Source organism: Gouania willdenowi, chromosome 16 (assembly GCF_900634775.1).
Source record: "Gouania willdenowi chromosome 16, fGouWil2.1, whole genome shotgun sequence".
In the NCBI taxonomy this organism is placed as follows: domain Eukaryota; kingdom Metazoa; phylum Chordata; class Actinopteri; order Blenniiformes; family Gobiesocidae; genus Gouania; species Gouania willdenowi.
The window spans coordinates 16,848,125-16,863,350 of NC_041059.1; the positions used below are offsets into that span (position 1 = coordinate 16,848,125).

Consider the following 15,226-nt stretch of genomic DNA (forward strand, 5'->3'; position numbering starts at 1 on the left):
ATCTAACTCTAACCCGAACCCTAACCGTAAAAATTGTTGCGATATTGGGTTATAACCTAATCCTAACCCTAACCCTAAGACGCTACATACTGTATGTGTACTTTGGTAACTGCACCAATAGCACCGGAGGTTGTCCGTATGGCAACCGTACAAAATAAACATAAATCTGGGGCAATGAGACATTTTCTTTGTGAGCTTAGGCTGAGGGAAAAAAAAAGACATGTAAGCACATAAACATATCTACATACACATATATACATACATACACATACACACACGTGTGAACATAAACACACACTTTAAATTAAACAATAAATTATTAGCAAAGTCTAAACATAACTTCCATGCAAAGTTACTAATCTAAGGTTTTTTCAGGGCTCTATAGATATATATAATAAAGGCCTTTATTATAAGTATTTATGCTCACACCTCAACGGGCTGTAAAGGAGTTTTTATAGATGTAAACAGGAGTTCCATTAATCGGTGACTTATTGCTCAACCCCGCGGACCGTGTCTCTGTGTAGTGAGATTGAATTGTGTTCAGTGAATCTGAATTTGAGAAACAGAATTATATATACATTTTGGAAAGTACTAAGTTTAAATTTTTTAAACAGGAAAAATACAATTTCAAGTTACTAATTCAGTTTCAAAACAATAAATTCAATTTCAAGTTGTTACTTTCAAATTTAGTTTCTCGCAGCACAAACCTCCACCCATGAGATTTCAGCACTCACAGGTAGTTACTGTAGTAGAGCTGGACTCCATCAGGTCACTGCTGTGGATGTCTATGAGCAAACAATCAGACTGTATGAGGGTGGCTTTTAGGGCCCGGTGTCCCGTTTTTGGCCCTGTGCTGCTCACTGCCTGGCAACGTGGGACTCGATTAGCATTTCCCATTGAACACCAGCATGGGCAGATGAGCCACTGGCGCCCTGTGCTTTTCAGAGATAAGAGCAGGCTCAACCTAAGGACATGTGACAGACGTGAAATAGTCTGGAGACACCGTGGAGAATGTTCCGCGGCCTGCGACATCATCCAGCATGACTAGTTTGGTGGTGGCTCAGGGATGGTCTGGGAAGGCAAATATGAAAGGACACACTGTCCTACACAGGCTACAAGTACAGGCTAGTACAGGCGTGATCATTTTCATTAAATGATGTGGTGTCCTTTCACTTCAAAAACAATTCCGAGTCCATATCAGGGAAAATATCAACTTGATTTTTGCATTATGCAACATAGATATTCAGGTTCATGCCTGACATTCTCTGAGGTTTAATTCGAAGCAGCAGCTGTGGAAGAGTTCTTTTAAACCACAATGCGTTGCTAAAATAGTGGTTAGATTGATCAAATTCTCCATCCAGGATCTTAAAAAAAAAAAAAACACAAGAAGCCATTAAAGATTAACACGAAGTAAAACACTGAACAGTTAAAGTGTAATCTATCAACAAACACACAAAGGAGTGAGGATAAGGTAAGGGGAGCTCACAGAGCCTTGTTTGGCTTTGCTCACTGCCTAGAAACTTCCTTTTTAGTCCCCCATTACTGAACATAGTCTGATCTAATCCCCTCAAAGTGTGGCTAAATGTGGGCTGTACTGATCAGAAACCAATCCACCTAACAGTAGTCCTCTCCCTTTAAGAGACTCTTAATCAGTTCTTAGGATGATAGTGAAAAACCCGAGAGCATTCTTTTCACACAGTAGACAGACTTTATACTGAATATCACATCTAATATTCACTTTGAACCCTCAGATTACACATTTGGAAACCTTATCGGTGTGTTCATATTAGGCCTGAACGATTAATTGCATTTGCAATATTATCACGATATCATAAAGTGCGATTTTCTAATCGCAAAGGATACAATTTTTGTTTTTATTCTTGTCCTGTCTTGTGCTGTCATGTTAAGCTCAGAGAGTGTTTAAGAAGTGCAGATTTGTTTACTTTATTGTTATAATCTGTGCTTTAAAATGCACATTTTATATTTATTTAAAGTGTAAAGTGTAAATCTGAAATTGTTTATTATGAAACAGATTGATTTATTGCTTGTGTTCATTGAAAAATACATGACAAGAGGCCCTTGAAAAAAAATAATTGCATATTAAATCGCAATCGCAATATTGAGGGGAAAAAAATCGCAGTTAGATAATTTTCCAAAATCGTTCAGTCCTAATTCATGTTATGTATTATTGAGCTTTGCACTTTGGCTCTCGATTATACACTGTCTATTATCCGTCTAAAGCAAGATCTATTTGCATAAATGTCAATCTGACTGAGATTATTACGCTGCTCATCAAACACTGGAGGAACACTTTTTAATCAGAGTGTGTGTTATTACATCAGTGAGGTCTGCACACAGCAGAATGCTCAACTCCAAAATATAGCAACGAGGAAGAGCAAAGAGATCGTGTTTAAACTGATAGTACACTTTAACCCACCAATGGTAAATCATTTTCACATTGTGTCCTTCTAACACAGTACTTCTTTTGTGTTTGTTTCCTGTCGTTATTAACAACAATAAGAAAAGTAGATATATTTAATGTTGCGTTTTCTTCATAATCAGAGTAATTTAATGTCATTATACAGGAAAAAAGTGCAACAAAATTAGATGCAATCCCATTTACTGCAAGGTAAACTAGAAATATAAATAAACAAACTATCCAATATAAAGATATTGTATATATAGATGTATATACAATATAAATGAGTGCTAATAGGTTTGAAATGTCAGTATTTAAAGTACGATACCTGAGAATAGTCGTGGTAAATTGCACCTGAGTACCATACACATGATATACAGTACTTGCTTCTTACGTCTCGTTTGATTCATTTTGACAGAACCACAAAATACACCATGCTATTCCTTTGTGTCTTATCCCATGATTATTATTGATTTAAAGCCCATTGTAGATCAGATTATGTCCTGTGCATTTATCATCCTCGCTGTGACGCGTGCTTTGTTGCAGCTGCCTGTCTATTAGCAGCTGCTTTACTGCACTGCCTCTGATTCATCTCACTCTGTGATTAGACTGTATGGTTTGGTAGCTGGGACACAGATGGAGTTCATCTGTCCTGCAGTGACAGTCCTTTATCTTTCAAAACCCTTTTAGAACAATTTGCAGACATTTTGGAATGAGTTTTCACGTTGTATCAGTGCAGCCAATGTATCTTTTTCTTTCTTTAACAGATGGAGAGCAGACCCAAATACTATGGCAGAGAGTGAGTATGATTTGAACGCTATCACACTTTTTCTTTTTTCTTTCAAGAAAGTTTTAATGGACTTTTCTTGCCTGGAATTAGATGGTTTGATGCAGGAATAAGGCAACTGGTGGCCCAAATTTACAGAAATATACACTAGACAATGTAAATGCACAAAATGACTCCAAAGACACACGAAACAACAACAAAAACAAAGAAAACGAATACACAAAAAATGCCTCAAAAACCATAAAATGACAACAAAAACCCACAAATTGACTCATAACACACACAAAAAAACAACAATAGCAACAATGAAATGAGAGGGAAATACGCTAAATGACTTCAAAAAGACGGAAAACAAATACACAAAAAATGACAGAAATGTCAGAAAATGACAACACAAATTTGCTCATGACACACGAAGCGACAACAAAAAAACAAACTAAATGACAGGAAAATGTGCTAAATGACTTCAAAAACACACAAAGCGACAGCAAAAACACACAAGACGACAACAAAAGGCACAAAATGAAAGAGATAAATACACAAAATGACCAAAAACACAAGAAATGACCACACAAACTCATTGTTCTTCCCTGTATTAACGCTCAGATTGGTCATTACTCTAAATGCTGACATGAATGTTGATAATGTGGCCCTCGGATCAGAAAATCACATTTTTGTGGTAGTGGTTGTTCACCTATGGTGTAATGGCATTCAGTGAACTGTGTGTTGTGTTTCTCTATAACATTCAGAGTTTGCGCATGCACTGACTTTTGTGCACTTTTGAAAACAGGTTTCATGGCGTGATCTCTCGGGAGTTTGCAGATGATCTGCTGGCCGGAGCAGAGGGTGCGTACCTCATCAGGGAGAGCCAAAGGCAACCAGGGACGCACACCTTGGCTTTAAGGTATCCTCACAATCAACATGGGGAGGCGGGGTCAACATACAATCCCATAATCTGTCTATTCCCTCCAGGTTCGGGTCCCATACCCTCAACTACAGGTTGTTCTATGATGGCAAGCACTTTGTTGGAGAGAAGAGATTCGAGTCAGTCCATGATCTGGTGACCGACGCCCTCATCACTCTTTACATCGAGAACAAGGCAGCTGAATACATTGCAAAAATGACCACCAACCCCATCTACGAGCATCTTGGATACACGTCGCTTCTCAAAGACAAGATGGTGCACAGACTGAGTCGTGGACGCACAGAACCACGAAGGGTAACGTTTCAAAGAGATGAAAGGGTGAGTTTGTGCCCGCGTGTTGCTATAAATACTGATGCACCACTCTCTAATTATATGCTCCAAACATTGTGTTTACACTATGGCGTGAAGGTCTCTCATCTGATTTGAAGCAGTGTGAGATGACGACCAAAGCATTGAACCTGAATCATTAGACGTGTAAAACAAAGTATCCTATCACCGATTCCCACTCACATCACTGTGTAGTCAGAGATGGAGGACAGTGCTGGGATTTAGTGAGAAAATCTGGGAAAAACATCTAATTCACGACCATCAGGAGCTCCCAAATGTATTCAACAACGATTCAACAACTTTTTATATTTTTGGTTCATATTTTTCCAAATTTAAACTTTGGTTTGAATAATATTTGTTTTCGAGCAGTGGTTCCCAATCTTTTTTGTCCCATGTACCCCTTTCCATTTTTGTCAAATTATGTGTACCCCCTCTTCATATCATAAGTACCTTCTCCATAAGTTCTTATGCTTTTTCATTTGTGGAACTGTGGATTAAACCCCTAACTGTGTCACAATGGTTCAAAACATTGTTTCCCTAATGCTTAATCTACACATTTAAAACAATGAGTGGAATTTATTCAAAAATAATATACCGTGGAACTTTTATGCGATTATTTCAATAGTAAGTAAATACAGTCTTCTTTAAAAAAATGTTGCCAATTATTGTCTCCTATTGTCAGAAGTGTAATAAAAAGGCTTCTACAGCATAAAATAATCCTTTTTCAATAAATTACAAGAAAATATAATATTTTGTTGAGCAATAGTGCTGTTAGTTTATGGTGAATTTGTCCAAAAAATAGCCTAAAAAGGAACTCAAAACATTTCCTGATTATTTTTTAAATTATTGGTAAATCTTTCCAAGTACCCCCTGCAATGTGCTCATGTACCCCTAGGGGTACACGTACCCCTGTTTGGGAACCACAGTTTTAGAGTGTAACAATCAGCTCCTTAATACCCTGTGAAACTATTTATTTGGCTTTACAATTACTTTCAAATTAAGCAATTTCCCCCAAATCCATGAATATTTATTGATTTTTTTTAATCAATATGAAAAGCAATCATTTGTACGTGTTGAAAATCCTGTGTTTCCTTATAGGGGAGAGTGGGGTAAGTTGAGCCAAAGGGTAAGTTAAGCCACCCCTTGTTGCTCGGAAACGGTAAAAAACATCTGACCACGTATTTAGGAGGAAGGCATTATTTCATTAGGTCTGTGAAGGTATGAACCACATGGGGAAAGTGGTTACATTTATTTCCAAAACAGCATTTTTCACTCTTGAAAGTGAATTTAGTTGATCATAAGTTTAATGAGAATTGTGTTTAAGTTTAAGTAGATCATTTAAGGATACGACTCAACTTACCCCATAAATGCTACCCATACATGGGGTAAGTTGTGCCACGAGACCACTTTTTTTGGACATGCTATATTTTTTAAACAGTTATGTTCACACGCTTTCTGTTCGTTTGAATGAATACACAGCATCCTGAAATTTATGCAGATATATTAGTTATTGACAAAACTATGATTGCCTTGATGTAGTGATCCTAAATATGAAAATATCGGCTCATCTTATCCCACTCTCCGCTACATTACCTTCAATAATATCATCTACATGTTTAATACAACACAAAGGAGAAACAGTGATTGAAGTGGAGGCACCGTTATTCTCTGAACACATACATATATACTGTATATGTACACACATACACACACACACACACACACTGTAGCTCCCAGCAGTGATCACAGTGGTCATGCTTCGTTGCTTTCTCTGAAAGGTAATCGTGACCAAAGGGACTCAGACTTTGCTCGTCCTGGCACCGTATCAGACGCACCAATCTACTGTGAGCGACGTTTCACAAAGTGTTATTCAGTGGTGCTGTGAGACTGAAGTCTGGGAATGATTATCAGCTCCAAATGAAAGACAATGGAGATGTAGTAGTGTTTCCATCCACTAGGTGGCAGTCTGAACTAGCTTCTTCTTATCTTTTTACAGCATTTAAGACTTTGATTATCCCAGTTTGGAGTCTTCACTTACATGAGATTTCTCTTTAATTTTGTGTGTAACATTTTTTTCTTTTTGATTTACTGCTGTTTTAAAGATCAATTCTCTTTCAATTAGTGACAATAGATGACAGCTCTGTCAGCAGGAATATCATTTACAGGATTACTATACGCGGTTTTTGTAACCTGAGACATTTGACATTAATGCTGGTGTCTTTGACCTAAAGTTAGGAGTACTCTGACCTATTGTGGTTTTAAATCAACTTAATGCTGCCTACAGATGTCACTGCCACAGTCCTGCAAAACCCTGAACAAACTTTCCTTTCTCTTCAAGGGCTTCTTATACTCCAAGTTTGAGATCACGACTTTGTGAATTGTACTTCCTCTTAAACCTCTTTGGCAATTTTATCTGGAACATGTCTTGAGCTAAAATTACACATTGCCAGTGACAAATTAACCATACGAGCCCACTGCCAAGTAGTTTCAAATTCAGAGAAGCAAGTCAGCTGTGATAAAGGTGAGGCATGATTCATATTAAGTTCAATCGAGGAAAATCTTATATTACATTTGAGAACAAAGACGGGACCGGAGGCTTGCTGTGTTAACATTACATATTGGAACTTATTGATATGTTTATTAGATATTTTTTTTTTAAAAAAAAAAAAAAAGAAGAAGAAAGAAAATGAATCAGATCCACCAGATCTTATTCTCAATGGTGCCACAAAGGTGCATTTAAGGCAGATATAAAACAGTAATAACAGCAAGAAAAACAATGAAACAGGTCATAGACATTTACCGTTCAGCAAATATTAAACAAGAAATAAAAGTGAAAATATGAAAAAAAAAAAAAAAAAAAAAAGATTACTTCCACTACTCGCTCTGTTTTTTTTTTTTTCCATTCCACTACTGGCGCTATTTTGTTTTTTATCCTCTTCCGTAAATGGATCATCGTACAATGTCTCACGTACATTTTCCAAACTTTGATAGTGAATAAAGTAGCAGTTTGACAGAAGGACATTTATTCAAAATACGTTTAATAAGAAACATACATGGTAGTGATGCTAGAGAGGAAATTTTTGTTTTACAATAATTTTCTTTTTCTTCTTTTGCTTTATTTTTGCTTCAAAGAAAACTGATCAATTAATTCCCTTGTAGTGTTTACAGGTGAAACGGAACTGCATTTTGTTAGAAAAAATAAAAAATAAAAATAAAAGCACTCCAAAGTCCCTTATTTTTGCAATAAGCAAAAGTTTGTGATGCAAGATCGCAAACAATAACATTACTAAAGCTTCTGTAAACCATTAAGGAGGGAATTCCTAATGGAATATTTCACAGGAAAAGAATAATAACCATAAATTAAATAAATAGACAAATAAGTCCTTAAACATATTCACATTTAATCTCAAAACCACAGTTTCCAAAAAATGTGGTTAAATTCAAATAAAATATTAAAATGACTATACTACACTGTATATTAATTATGATTATTTGTATAAACAGGACTTCTCCGTGTTAACCATTAAACTTAATCAATTGGCTTGCTGAAACAGAAACAAACCATTATTGCCACAAAGACAGACATTTCCTGTTGTTTGTTTTTTTTTTTTTAACAACTTTGTCCCTGAATGCTTCACAGTTTGCCTATTTTCCTAATTGTTTGAGATCCTGTGAGAGCTGTTGTTTTTCTGATGGGGGTGCACAGTTGTATCCTGTTGTCGTACTGTGCCGGAGCCCACTGTGCCGCTTTCTCATTTTTCCGTGCACAACAGTCCACTCAGCTGTGTTCTTACAATGCCACGCGGGAATAAAAGAGGCAGACTACTGAAAGGAGAGCTGAGCTATTTGTGTGACCACCTTTTGTGTGCTTTTTTTCTAAGCTCTTCTTTCGGAGACAAGAAGCCATCTGCCTGCAGACAAAGACCGCAGCCCTCGTCTCCCTCCCACCACACACAACACAGCTAAAATATCTCCAAGTCGTCCATTCGTCATCTGTCCGCACAGACTTAGCCGTCCAGCTAAATTGTATAGCATGGCATGTGTGGGTCTTTTCAAAGAATGTCATCTGCATTGACAAATATTCTCACCTGTCATGTCACTCTTACAGCTAGAGTTTGGTTTACTGGTGCCCCCACAGACAAAAGCAAATAATATCTGCCATACTTGACTGTCACCCAGTCCTACCAGTTCCCCCTTTTGGATTTAACTCCAGCATTTCATCATCACAGGGTGATATAGCGAGTGGTCACGCATTTTTTCTGAAAGATGCAGTCATTTTAAAAGGCTGGGAATGTGTTAGTGTCCATGTTGTGTAAGAACTTGCTTCTACATATTTACAAGAGCCTTGTGAGGCAGTGTAAATAAGGCCAATTTCAGCCTTAACATAGTAACAACCCCCTCGTAAGCAAAAAAAAAAACTCACTGCAGACCTTCAAATGAGCTTCCTACAGGATTTTACTTGGATTTGGGCACTGCAGGATTATTCCCCTTGTAAGGATTATGGTCGTAATCCTCCCCAATCTAAGTTATTGGTCTGGCTCTGCTGGTGCTTTAGGAGAAGTTTAAGTGATGAGCAAAGAGCAGTCTGCCTGTTAGCACTCACCGTGTCTAGAGGATGCAGTCTGGACACCAGAGTGGGGAATTCCTCTGACTAAGCTTTAGGTCAAGATCTGTTGAAATGACGAAGACACAGGCTGAGATTGTTTGGGCGGACAGTCTGGGGTCTATCTCTGAGTGGCCTGTTTGGTAACGTGGTGGCAGGAGAGTCAGTGTCATGTCCAGTTAAATGTGGTGGAGTGTGTCTGGAAGGTAGCGTGCTAATGGGAGCGTGCCCCTGTGCTTGTTAAAGGGCGTCTGCTCTATTGATCCAGCTTTAGAGAGTTGTTGAGCTGTGTGAAGCAGTTGTGACAGCTCCCAACTGCATTAGACACTCACCCTCCTTTTACCAGCATCCACCCCCTCCACCTCCCACCCCCTCCCTCTCTCTCTCTCTTGCTCTCTGGGCAAGTGAAAGAGGTCCATTGTTAAAGCTACACTCCTGCCCTAAGGCCTCCCACTACCCCTAGCAATTCTGTATCTGCTGCCCCAAGAAGCGGACCAGATGCAGAGTTATCCCAGCACTGGTTGTCATCAGTCGCCCTCCTGGCTGAGAGGGGAGTGGAGTGTGGCCTCAGCTCTGGGCTGCTGTCGGCACTTCTCGCCTCCGCAGCTATCATCAGAGGAGCTGGAGTGCCTCTGGAGCCCAGAGCAGCCAAACATGGATGCCGAAGATAACGTAGGAAGTTTAGGAGCTGAGCTGATTGCTCACAAGGCTAAAAGACAAGAGAGGAAGCGTCAGGAGTTGCTGGCATTAGCCCTGGGAGTCAAGTTGGGGAGTAAAGGGACTCTTCTGTGGAAGCCCATTAAACTGCTGGCTTCTTGTCCCCAGATCTCCTCACCCCTGGTACGACGGAGTGCCTTAAAGGACACCCCTGAGAAGCAGTGTTCCTACGAAAAAATCCACAACTTCAAGGTGAGTGAAATTCCAGCCATAAAGAAAACAAAAGAAATTATTGATGCTTTGTTCAAAAATAACTTTCATTTAATCATCATCTGTGTTTCTGTATATTTGAGAAATGACACAAACCTTATCAGTGATACATTCAACTAGTGAGGTTTAAGGAAACGCAATCAGTCCAATGACAGACAATGACATGGGATGTTGTGATGGGAATTGTGATGTTCTAGTTACTGAAAAAAAGTAACTAGTTACCGTACTAGTTACTTTATTCACAAAGTAACTCAGTTACTATATTGATTACTTACATCAAAAAGTAATGCGTTACTGGAAAAAGTAACTTTTGAGTTACTTAGAATTAAAGAATGTATTATTTTTTTTGGGTCATTTGTGTCCGTTCAGCGTCATATCAGTGCTGTAATAATATAATAATCTACTGTTGATCAACTGTGCCCCTGTATTAACATTTCTTTGGATAAAAGCCTCTGATAAATGAAATGTTATTGTATCCAACACTGGATGGGAACATGTGCAGCCGACTTCCATATGCATTCAGGGGAACCAATAGCAACACTACCACAAACCATTAACAGCCCGACAGATTGATTAGCATTGATTTTGAAGCTTTCAAATCCATTTTTTGTGTAAAGCTGCTGAGTAGGAACACACAGTTGTGGGTTCAGCAGAGAAGTGGGACAACCACGGAGACGGAGGAAGCAGTATGGAACACTGGAGAAGAATACTGTAGATGATAAAGTGCAGGTGTTTAAGACTGACTTGGACAAAGATAGAACTGGAACGGATGTGCAGTAGGTCAGAATCACATATCACTGAATGGTTGAGCTGGAACCATTAAGTGATGGGAAATAATTGTTTCAGCAAGAACAAAGTGTGCTGTGAAGATAAGTGAGAAATATGACTTCATGCCAAGGAGTACCAGAGTCAGGAATGTTAATGGACGAGTACAGAGAAGGTCAGAAAGGAGCTACACTGTGTCTTTGTGAACCCAGAGAAAGAATATGATATGGTATCTGGTGTCTATCATTGTGTCCTTGGGCAAGGCACTTCACCCACATTGCCTAGTATGAATGTAGTCTGTGAGTGAGTGTTGATGGTGGTCGGAGAGGATGATGGTGCACTATGGCAGCCTCGCTTCCTTCAGTCTGCCCCAGGGCAGCTGTGGCTACAATAGTAGCTTACCACCACTAAGTGTGGAGTGAAAGAATAATGCTTTAATTCTGTAAAGCACTTTGAGTGTCTATGATAAAGCACTATATAAAATCCAATGCATTATTATTGTGATTATTCTGAGGCTGACACATGATAAAACTATGATACTGTATTGAAGGTGAGCCGTCAGACTGTGGGGAGACGTGTGACCAAACTGAACAGCAGGCTGATATTTGGGGTGGGAATTAATGAACCTGGGCTGCACCCTTTTCTCTTTGTGTTATGGTGATGGACAGGTTGACAGACGATGCAAGCAGTAGATTGTGTTGATAGTTCTGTTTGCAGATGATACTGTCATGTGAGGGTAAACAGATTGAAGGGGGGCTGAGAACAGTAGACACAGTATGTGCAAGACAAAGTGGGTGAGATGGTGGAATAGTTAAAATGCAGGGTGTAGTGATGGTAGGTAGGTGTAGGCTATGGTGGTTTGGACACAGTGACTGTATCTGAGAGTAAGAAGCTTAGATGGGTCGTATATGTACAAAGAAAAGATAGTAGATGTAGTCGACTAAGGATGTTGCAAACTGAGCTGCCAGGCAAGTGGAAAAGAAAAATGTATTGGTGTAGTGGAGGAGGGTATGAAGCAGCGTGTTGTTTGCATTTATAATGCAAAATGTAGGAGAAATGTTATAACTGGTCAATAACGTAACAAGATGCTGAGCTCATTACATTATGGGACAGGAAAAACATGTTTCCCCTAATAGTGTAATAATTATATTACAAGAGTGAGTCAATGATTTATGGATTAAAGAGCTTATTGGTGCAATGTAGAGATCAATATGTGTGTGTGTGTGTGTGTGTGTGTGTGTGTGTGTGTGTGTGTGTGTGTGTGTGTGTGTGTGTGTGTGTGTGTGTGTGTGTGTGTGTGTGTGTGTGTGTTACTAAAAACCTTTTGGAGAACTTTGACATTTTTGATAACTTTTTTCTTACCTTCATATACATGTATTTTATATATATATATATATATATATATATATATATATATATATAAATGCAACAAGTTTGTGTGTTATAAGCTCAGCATCTTGTTACATTATTGATCAGTTATTACATTTTGGGTTTTATTAAAAATGTTGTAATAACAATTGTTATTTGTTGTTACATTTCAGGTCATTGTTACATATCGGACTCTAACCAATAGAGATGTCGCGATACAACTTTTTCACCGATATTGCAGGCTTGCGTATCGGCCGATACCGATATTGATTCGATCTCAGCATGAATCATGCATACTTTTATTACTTTTTTTTTTATTTTGTAGTGCGGAATGTTAGAAAAGTCTTGATCAAGTGATGTTACTCAAACAGAGAACAATAGTCAGCAACAGTAGGTATGAGAAAAACTGACCCATTTACTATTAACCAATTGGTTACATTAATTTTAACCTTCAACATAATATCTACAGTATTCTACAATTGAATAAAATAAATAAAAAATGAATTGGGGAAAAAAAAAATTTGGAAATTTGGAAATTTTAATCCCATATTTTTTTTCAGGCTGATATCGGATCGATATTGGATCGGGACACCCCTACTAACTAGGCACAGAATGAAGTACTCTACTTGTTTTCTGTTCTCCTTTAAACCAAACAAAAACATACCTGCTGTAAACTTCATCCATGGCTAAGCATTGGGCGCCTATGCACCTGTGTGTGAGCATTTGCATCAGGCTCCCATTTGCAGTCTCATCAGTATTTCTGGGAGCTTCCAGGCTGTACATCTGTTATTGTGACTCTCAGGCTTGGCTCCATGTATCCGATTGCTTCAGAGCAGCTGCCAGACACACTGTAGTAAATCCTTTAATCTGTCTTGTACATATAAATGCTCCTAATTGGTTATGGGGTCCATCCCATCCCGTGTGGGAATCACTATGTAATCACTGTCCTTCACGCTATCAGGAAAGCTTGTTGTACTTTATGTTTTTGGATGCTTTTTGTGTACATGTAAACACATGTTGTTATGTTGTTTCCAATCCCAGGTTCATACCTTTCGAGGGCCGCACTGGTGTGAATACTGTGCTAACTTCATGTGGGGCCTCATCGCCCAGGGCGTACGCTGTTCAGGTGATGAAACACACAACTTTATGAAGTATCTCAGCTATAACTGCTATTGATCTCTCATAAATCGCCATCTGGGCTCAATTTCAATTGAAGCATGCTGAAATATTGAGGTGTTTTCACACACTACTTTCTAATTCCTGCTCGGCTGTAAACATGCAAACTGAACACCATGTGACGCAGCCTGTTGGCAGCATTAATACCAGTGGTTAATCAGGTCAGGAAAGTTACTGCAGGGGGGAGAAAAGTAATTAAAGGTGAAATTTCTTGGATTTGGTTGGTGCGATGTTTCTTATAGAATGTGTTTGTTGCACAGACGCAGTCCTGAAAGCGTTGTGCACACAGCTGACTCTCTCCTCCCAAACAGAGTGTTTGTTGTTTAGACACTGGCCACACCGATAAGCCGTAAGCACACGGCTATCATCAGACACCTCATGTGCTATGGGAAATGGGAGGATACTTTTTTATCCTCTCATGCTCTGTGTCTCTTTGCTTGAATTCATGGCTTATCAACTGCTGCCCTATTTGTGCGAGCACTGCCTGTGAATGAGGACCCATAACAGCAGACCAGCATTAATGCCCCTCAGGCACTAAAAATGTCATTATGATAGACGATTTCAGTGGAACCCCTGCTTCTATAAGTACAGATAATTTGAAACAGTCACTCCAAGCTGTGCTGCCCAACATACTGAGTACGTCTCGAACAGTCTCTTACATCTGTCCATGGGATAAAATGTAAGGTTGCCATGTCCTCTGCTATCTGCTGACAGTGTACTTTATTACTGAAACTGGGAATCCTCCCCAAACTGCTATCCTAAGCCTGCTGTGGGGGTTGTGTTATCATATTATCTACTAGAAGCTTCTAAAGCCTCTTTTTTCTCCCCTCCTCCTCTGTTTATCTCTCTTTCCTCTGATAGACTGTGGGCTGAATGTACACAAACAGTGCTCCAAACTGGTTCCCAGCGACTGCCAGCCGGACCTGCGCAGGATAAAGAAAGTTTTTAGCTGTGACCTCACCACACTTGTCAAAGCTCATAACACCACACGGCCCATGGTGGTGGACATGTGCATTAGGGAGATAGAGCTGAGAGGTAGAGTGCACTTTGTTTGTGAACACGCTCCAACTCTCTGTGACTATTAAATGAATGAAGACATATCTGTGTTTTTCAGGTATGAAATCTGAGGGTCTCTACAGAGTGTCAGGCTTCTCAGAGCATGTGGAGGATGTGAGGCTTGCATTTGACAGAGGTTTGTTGATGCCAAGAAGTACTCTAGTTAAGTATAGTTTTTTTTTGTGCTCCTCACACATGTTGTGGATATATGTGCAGATGGGGAAAAGGCTGACATCAGTGCCAGTGCCTATGCAGACATCAACATTATTGCTGGTGCTTTGAAGCTCTACTTACGTGACCTTCCCATTCCAGTTATTACATTTGACCTGTACACCAAATTTATTCAAGCTGCAAGTAAGTATTCCTTTTTTTTTTTTTGGATGATTTTGTATCATTTCTATGTGCTTTTGTTCTCAACTCTGAGTCCAATTAACGTACTGATGTGATTCAGAAATTCCAGATGCTGACATGAGACTGGAGGCCATTCATGAAGGTTTACTACACCTTCCCCCGGCTCACTATGAGACCTTACGGTATCTGATGGCTCATCTCAAAAGGTGTGCATGTGTGTTGACAAACTTTACATTAAGTTGTATGACCAGATAGCCTTCCTTTTTATGCACACCTAAACCACAATGAATACAAACTTAAATACGAACTAAACTCTGAGGTTATAGCTGAAGTGCATCTAAGCTGGATATTAAACAAGTTTTGATGAACTACGGCCGGGCCCGCAGAACGTCTCCGTGCCGAATAGGACGTGCCACATTCCCAAGAATTCAGTGAAATGACTAAGTTCTACCGAGTAAAACAAATGAAATTGTATGACGTAAAATCGTAATCTACGTTGAATTGCCTTTGAAACGATATATC

The 15,226-nt window shown here is 39.2% G+C and overlaps 1 protein-coding gene across 1 annotated transcript in view; it reads left to right on the plus strand.

Moving 5' to 3' along the window:
- Nucleotides 1-15,226, plus strand: part of chn2 (chimerin 2) — a 33,474-nt gene that overhangs the window by 15,658 nt on the left and 2,590 nt on the right. Inside the window, exons 4-12 of the mRNA XM_028469950.1 lie at nucleotides 3,187-3,218; nucleotides 3,997-4,110; nucleotides 4,179-4,449; nucleotides 9,887-9,970; nucleotides 13,163-13,247; nucleotides 14,159-14,332; nucleotides 14,412-14,489; nucleotides 14,570-14,707; nucleotides 14,805-14,910. Of these exons, the coding sequence (XP_028325751.1) occupies nucleotides 3,187-3,218; nucleotides 3,997-4,110; nucleotides 4,179-4,449; nucleotides 9,887-9,970; nucleotides 13,163-13,247; nucleotides 14,159-14,332; nucleotides 14,412-14,489; nucleotides 14,570-14,707; nucleotides 14,805-14,910 (1,082 nt within the window). The remainder of the gene's footprint in view (nucleotides 1-3,186; nucleotides 3,219-3,996; nucleotides 4,111-4,178; nucleotides 4,450-9,886; nucleotides 9,971-13,162; nucleotides 13,248-14,158; nucleotides 14,333-14,411; nucleotides 14,490-14,569; nucleotides 14,708-14,804; nucleotides 14,911-15,226) is intronic.